This window comes from Dendroctonus ponderosae, unplaced genomic scaffold (genome assembly GCF_020466585.1).
Source record: "Dendroctonus ponderosae isolate FM_Combo_2020 unplaced genomic scaffold, Dpon_F_20191213v2 Dpon_F_20191213_1, whole genome shotgun sequence".
Classification (NCBI taxonomy): Eukaryota; Metazoa; Arthropoda; class Insecta; order Coleoptera; family Curculionidae; genus Dendroctonus; species Dendroctonus ponderosae.
This window is the reverse complement of record NW_026017110.1, coordinates 12993868-13001244: the sequence shown is the minus strand read 5'-3', so window position 1 is coordinate 13001244 and position 7377 is coordinate 12993868. Positions and strand designations below refer to the sequence as shown.

Sequence of the window (7377 nt, the reverse complement as noted above, 5' to 3'; positions counted from 1 at the left end):
ATAGGATTTTTTATTTTACTAAGGCGGCAAATAGATTTTGTTTAGCTTCACAACCATAAGCTGCCTACATCTTCAGTGGTCATTTTTCGAAAGCGGCAATGTAGGTATTTCCTAAGCCCAAGCCCCCTTCCCCCCCTACTTATGTATGAATGTATGGCCATTCGTTGTTATTTTTGGCTTGCTCCTCTTGATTTAAATTTGGGATAACGTGCTCTGAAATAAAATACTGATGGATATGAGCCGACCCTGATTTTTTTCGATTTAAACAGCAATTACACCACATTGCTGTTATGTCGATATTCTAAAGTGATTGTTGTGAAGTTAAATAGAGTTATTATTAGCATTCCGATAACATTTTCGTGTCAAATAAGAATATAAAAAATGATAAGTTGTTAGAAGGATTGACAATTGCTCATTGCATTGCGCAAAATTATTTCGGATATTTTTCAACGGAAACGGGAGTTAAATTTAATTCAAGAAAAGTATAACAAAAAGTTTGAAGTTTGCAAAGCCCAGCAATACGAAATTTACGGTTTACGAAAAGTTTGGTGATTATTGCAAATGTAAAAGCTGAGGACACAAGCCAATACATGTAAGTAGAATACGCAATCAACGTGCATTTAAGGGATAATTAGTATTTCTAACATTTTACTCTTTATAGATGGCTACTGTGTTAATATTGAGTACCATTTTACTGGTATTAATATCTACCCTATTACATAAATATTTTACTAGAAATTTTAACTACTGGAAATCAAAGAATGTATTTTACATTAAACCTATACCACTGCTCGGAAATATGCTGCCCGCCTTGATAATGAAGACAACGCTAGGAGAATGGTTGGGTGACTTAAGCCATAAAATCAAAAAGGACTACTTTGGAATTTTCGTATTCGATCGACCAGTTTTGGTGGTTCAATCCCCAAAGCTAGTAAAATTGATCCTACAAAAAGACTTTGAATACTTTCAAAATAGATCAGTGGCCCATTACGAACACGATCCGATTTTGTCCAATTTTATGTTCATGGCTAAAAATCCACGGTGGAAAGCTGTACGATCAAAACTCAGTCCAGTTTTTTCTACTGGAAAATTAAAACAAATGTTTCCACATATCTTAAACGAAGCTAACCTTATGGTGGATTACGTCAGGAATTTAGCTAACGTGCCTAATGTTGAATCCAAGGAAATATGTGCGAAATTTTCGACTAATGTTATAGCAAGGTGTGCATTCGCAATAGACGCTCGATGCTTCAACACAGAAAATGCCGAATTCAGGTCAGTGATTAAGTTTATTAAAATTAAAATAAGTTCAGGGAGATAGTCTCATTGTCAAAAACAATTATTACTTGGTAGTCAGAAGATTCAAATTTATTTTGCTATTGGATCGCGATATGGGGTGTCCCATAAACACATGATCAAAAAGGGTACTGAGACATTCTTTGGCTCAAACAAAGACGATCTGACCTAAGTTTTTTTTAAAGAAAATGTCTGGCTCTTCTACTTTTGGTGGCCTAAGTTCTTCAAAAAATTATGTTTTTGAAATATCGGAAGCATCATACGACGGCTTTTAATAAAACTCGTTCTAAATTTATTATCTATTATCAGATATCGAGTCCGATCGCTTTGGGTAAGTAGTGAATTCTTAAGTGTGTTGGTACAATTTTTATGCTCTTCGTAAAATCTTGGAACATTCACAGTTTTTGTTCAATTTTTTGTATTAATAAAACTTAAATACGGTTTTTTGTAATATCGAAAGAGAAACCAATTTTAATAAAACTTGCTGTGGATTTTTTCCTACGTGAAGGCCTTATTTTGATGAAGGCTTCGCGATCAGCCAAAATGCTTCTTTCCGTTGCATTTCTAAGTAACGCAACTCGTGAGTTAATTATTTTAAAATACTTGGACAATTCATGGCGAGTTTCATTAAAAAGGGCCTTGAAGGCCTACTCGCCGGACCCATTGGGTCCCTACACACTACTACTAAATACTACTACTTCATTAAAATCCATTGTGCCATTCTCGCGCTATTTCAAAAAACGTAATAGCTTTTTTCGCGGTAACGACTCAGAACTGGAGAGCCAGATCGCATGCACATAGAGACATTGGGGGTTTGCGGTAAAAAAATGACTCGTTCTGAACCGAAAGTTTTATGTTCGCGGTACAGTAAGAACTGGTTCAGAAACCGTTCGTTACCGGTTCTATCAGTTCTAGGATTAAAGGAAGAACCAGTGGTTGTAACAAGCACAGAACAAACAAAACAAAGGATTCGCATCGGCATCGGGATTTTTATGCTCGGGCTCCCGGCATCATATTTTTTTTGATTTGTCAGGAGAGACTGGACACTTTTGTTTGCGGGCTACTTTCGGTCGGCTGGTGGTACAATGGGTGAACCAACATTACATTCTTTTTCCTAGTTCAAATGTATGGCTTTAGTTGTCTATTCAGGAATTTTCAAGCTTATTTTTACAATGGCGTTCTGATCAAAATTAGTTAAATAAATGCAATATAAACATAAACAAACTTAATCGTTCTATATTATTCGAATTAATCAAAAAGTGCCACTTTTCGCCACACATCATAAGGAAACACATCAAACCGTTTTTCCAACTTCTCACAAAATTCACCCGCGGCCTGACAAAGTCAAAACGCCCTCGTCTTAAAAGAAAATTCAAACTAAACTAGCTCCTAAAACTGCCTACTGTTTTTTTTCTGTCAAGCATTGAATTTACTTCGATCGTTTGATTCTCACGATTTGATAAGTGATTTTGCCAGAGAAAAATCAAGAACATTTTTCTTTTATTGAATAATAATTTGTAAATCACTATTAAGCTTAATAATTATTAAGTTTCCTTGTGTTGATTTCTGCCACAAAAATATCACGTTAATGTGCAACAACTACATATTTATTAACAACTTGATCTTCTGACTTAATTACCAATTGGTTACATAACCCATAAGATGACGGATAATTTTTTTATTCCTAATTTCATTAACGATGTTGATGTGCTTTGTTTATTCCAAAATCTTTTCAGCTTGTTTTAATTTGATGCTTCGCTGAATGGTTTCTGATTAATCAAGAATAATTGTTTTTTAATTCACAACTTAATGGTTTTATGTTTAAATATGGCTTCAATACCAATATCCGTATTTATGTATAATATATGTGCATTATCCTGAAAAAAAGAGAGTATGAAATCAGCAGGGGCAGGAATCTAGATCCACTTTAAACACCAGGAAGTGTCAATAAATTGGGTGCAATGCTATCACAAATATAGCTAATTGAATGAAAAACGTTTTCCAGCTCTTCTCTGAAGAATATGTCAATAAAAAATTTATTTACTTAAAATGTTTTATAGTAGTGGCAGTGTTTGATGAATTTATTGTTTTCTGCTGTAGGTATCTTGGGAGGCAATTGTTTGATTTTCGGTAAGTTGAATTTTGTATTGTCTAAATTTGTAGCAATTCCAACTTTTCCTAAGGTACTCTACGGCTTTTCGATTGTTTACCGGTTTACTAGCCCCGAAGCTAGCTAATGCACTTGACATGTCACTTTTTGATCCTCGCGTGCTTAACAGATTAAGCAGTATATTTGGAGAAATTCTATCAAGTAGAATCTCTACTCCCGAGCTGAAAGGGAAGGATTTGATTGATATATTTATCGAAGAGAGTAAAAGCAATAATGTCCATTTTGGTAAGTGCATTGAATTAAAAATGCATAATATAAAACATCTACACACAAAGAAAGCGTTGAAATAATCAAACTTCCTAACGTCAATTGGTTGTAGCAATTATGGTAAAACTTAAATCGGAAAGTTTTGCATAGAGTAAAATTAACTTATTATCTATGGTTAACTTGAAATTTACTAACTGCAACAGCATGCTTAACTGCTGCGTTAACTGCAACTTATTAGCTGTAAACTACGTGGATAAAGATTGTACTTGAAATATGTATTACAGTGTCCTGATTATGTATTACAGTATCCTGATGTAGTGGCGTACTAAATTTACATGTTTTCAGATCAAAATGTAATGATGGCGCAAGCCTTACAGTTCTTTGCTGCAGGATTTGAAACAGTCAGTGGAACTTTGAGTTTTACACTGTATGAACTTTGCGTCAACCTACAGTTACAGGATCGCCTTAGAACTGAAATATTTGATAATCTTGAGAAGCATGATGGAATTACCTGCGAGGGTGTGTCTGAAATGAAATTTTTAGATATGTGCATTGCAGGTGAGAAAAATTTTTGATATTTATATACACATATTTATTAAATAAAACACGCACACGTTTATAACAAACGGATGTCTATCGAGTATCTCTAAAGACACAATGAGTAATAGATGGTTTAATACAATTCTTCGTTAAACTCCTGAATTAAAGGAAGACGTTACAAGTTTGATTGAGGTCTCAATTATTTGGGTATTCTGCTTGGGTAGGTGTATATGAACTAACTGTGTGCTATCATAAATCAATTTCACCCGACTTGACTTATAATCCGATGCGATGACTCTGTTGAGAAACCCAACGATTTAAAAATTTGTAATCTTTATATAGCTTTTTATAATGCCAATTGGAGTACTTGCGTTATACAAAATAGTTGATAGTATTAACTGCACTTTTATCAAAAGAGTTCCTAATATACACAAGTAAGTAGATAAAATTTCCTGTAATCAATAATAATGTTAAGGCTCAGGGTTTAAGTTCAAAACTGTGGACTTAACTAAGTGTTTTATGTAACACAAATTTGTTGAAAAATTGCGAGTTAGATATCCATTAAAAATTGTTTTTGATTCCAGAAACTCTGAGAAAATATCCAGTACTTCCATTTCTGGATAGAACTTGCTTGCGTGATTATAAAGTAGAAAATTCAGATCTCGTCATCGAGAAAGATTTGGATGTTTACATTCCAATGTTTGCATTACATTTCAATCCTGAGTTTTTCCCCCAACCTGAGAAATACGACCCACAGAGATTTGCGGACAAATCCAAAATCAATAACGAAGGACTGTATTATGTTCCTTTTGGTGATGGGCCTAGAATATGTATTGGTAAGTGAAATCTTACTAATATATGTATATCATTTAAGGCTTTCTGAAGATCTTTAGATTAAACTAATTAGAATGATTCTCACAGGCAATAGGTTTGGGTTGTTGGCTGTAAAAATTGGTTTGGTAAGTTTATTATCTAAATATAAGCTGGAAGCAACATCTCAAACTCCAAGGCCAATAAAATTCGAACCGAAAGCTCTGATTTTACAATCTAATGTGGGCGTACCTTTGACATTTGTACCAATTTGATGTATTATAAAATTAGTAACATTTGAAGGTTAAAATATATTGGCTATTTGTACCCTTCAAAAAGATCCTTAATGTCTGGAGTAATGCATTAAATAAAGAGGAACCCATATGTCGGAGACATTAGAATATAATTTAAACCTTATCAATTAAATTCCAAGTCACTTTTAAAATCTCGGCAAAGTAGTTGACCGAAGGGCAATTTCTTTGGGTTGCACTAGTCTATAAATAGATACTACCTAAGATTGGCTAACAATAAGCCAGGAATCCCTAACTCCACCAAAAAGGGTCGCTTTGGGTCCTTTTCGAATGAACAAGAAGTCGCATACATAGATAAAGACGAGTCGCATACAAGACCACAGATACAAGACGTTGCATGAGCAATTTCTCTGCAACGGGCGAAGTTTACTATCATTTTAAAACACTAGACAATTCGTTTAGCCATCAATTAGCCAGCAATAAAGGTCTACTAACGTATAATTGTGGTCAGTGTAACATTGTGTAACCGACTACCTAAGTTCAAGTGCCAACCAGTGCAGTGAAACCACCAACCTTGGTAACCTTGGTAGCATTGCTGGGGGTGTGTGAGCTGCAGTGAATAGTGGGTATTCCCAGGTGAGTGCATCCTGGTATAGCGAAAAGGTGCAACGGGGTACAAAGGCCAAGTGTTTCTCTACCCTTCACAACAAGTGGCGCCAGCCAACCACTGATTGAACGTTGAATGCACCAACCAATCGTTAATCAAAGTTGTATCCCCACGGGGTGCTTTGGCATAGAGCAAACTAAATTGCAATTTTTATTTAAGAGTTTAGGTTAGACATTGTTTCTATCATTATTAAGACCGCCAGAGCGTGTGATTGAGGAATGAATGCCCGTGCTTGATTTAGTATTTTTGATTGTTGCCATTACAGATTTTTAATTACAAGTTTTTATCAGCTATCACAGAGATTTATTGTAGGATGGATCAGCAAATCTTGAAAGGGGATCAAATTTAAACATTGATTCTCTTTCCCGCGTTGGGTTGATCTTTTGTGAAAGATCAACCGAGTGTTAGTGACAAAATTTACCTCCTCACTATACACCATATTTAAAATTAGTGTTTCCAATTGGTTTATTCCAAACCCATCGAAATGCGTTACGGCGTCGTTATGTCTGGCACTGACAAAAACAAGTACGCAGTTCCCTCTCGCACGCATACAGCCGCCCGCAAACTGTAGGCGCTATTAACGTTCCATTAGAGCCCTTTCACACCGGCGACTCTGCAGCGCTTCTCAGTGGCGATGTTGAGAAGCACGTTTTGAAGGTATATTGATTTACATGGAGCTATTCACACGGGCGCAACCAAGGCCCGACCACCGATTTAGCAGCGCTTCTGTGGCGTTCACTGGTTGACAACCGCCGAGAAGCGCTTCAAAAAGAAACGCCACTGATAGCGATACATTCGTACAAATGTTCGTTCACATGCGTTCTCGTGCGCTCACGCGAGCCACATCACTCTGCTTCAGCGTGAGCTTCTCAGGAGTGCCACCGAGAAGCGCTGCAGAGTGGCTGGTACAAGGTTAACGTGCGCTTCTCAGCAGCGCCACTGAAAAGTGCTGCAAAGTCGCTCGTGTGAAAAGGCTCTTAGGCCGGTCGTCTGAATATAATAGTGTGTAGTCTAGGGGCCGTGCTTGTGTATATAACAGTGTGTAGTCTGTGGGCCGCTGTTCTTTGGTGTTGCGTTTCAGTCCAAACTACTTTCGTAAGAAATCATGAAAGAAAGGAGCAAATGATATAATTACGTTTATACTGGAGCTCGTTCCCCAGATTCGCTGATTTCCAAAAGTAAATCATCCATCATCATTGTATAAATGTGCGTGTTAGATACATAACAACATATGACCAATTCGTACGAAAAAAAAAACGTGCAGTGGACGATATCCTCATATGCAAAATCTGACGAAAGCGATCCAAAAGACGTCCTACCAAAAGACGAACGGCTTAAGGCCGGGTCACATCTATCCGATCCGACTCCGATCATACAATCGGACGAAGATCTGAGAGCAAAATGGTACTGGACTTTCAACGCCGTAGTTCACATCT

At 36.5% G+C, this 7377-nt stretch overlaps 1 protein-coding gene across 3 annotated transcripts in view; it reads left to right on the top strand.

The window, feature by feature from the left end:
- Nucleotides 1-263: 263 nt before the first annotated feature.
- LOC109541242 (cytochrome P450 6k1) overlaps nucleotides 264-7377 on the top strand; it is a 23008-nt gene continuing 15894 nt past the window's right edge. The window contains exons 1-7 of one of the 3 annotated variants that reach the window (XM_048662101.1): nucleotides 264-592; nucleotides 662-1275; nucleotides 3397-3426; nucleotides 3480-3691; nucleotides 4019-4231; nucleotides 4798-5049; nucleotides 5135-5416. In XM_048662101.1, the coding sequence (XP_048518058.1) occupies nucleotides 662-1275; nucleotides 3397-3426; nucleotides 3480-3691; nucleotides 4019-4231; nucleotides 4798-5049; nucleotides 5135-5298 (1485 nt within the window). In that variant the 5' untranslated portion in view covers nucleotides 264-592 and the 3' untranslated portion in view covers nucleotides 5299-5416. Of the gene's footprint in view, nucleotides 593-661; nucleotides 1276-3396; nucleotides 3427-3479; nucleotides 3692-4018; nucleotides 4232-4797; nucleotides 5050-5134; nucleotides 5417-7377 lie in introns of those variants that run through there. The other 2 variants (XM_048662103.1, XM_048662100.1) reach the window with 2 other exon arrangements.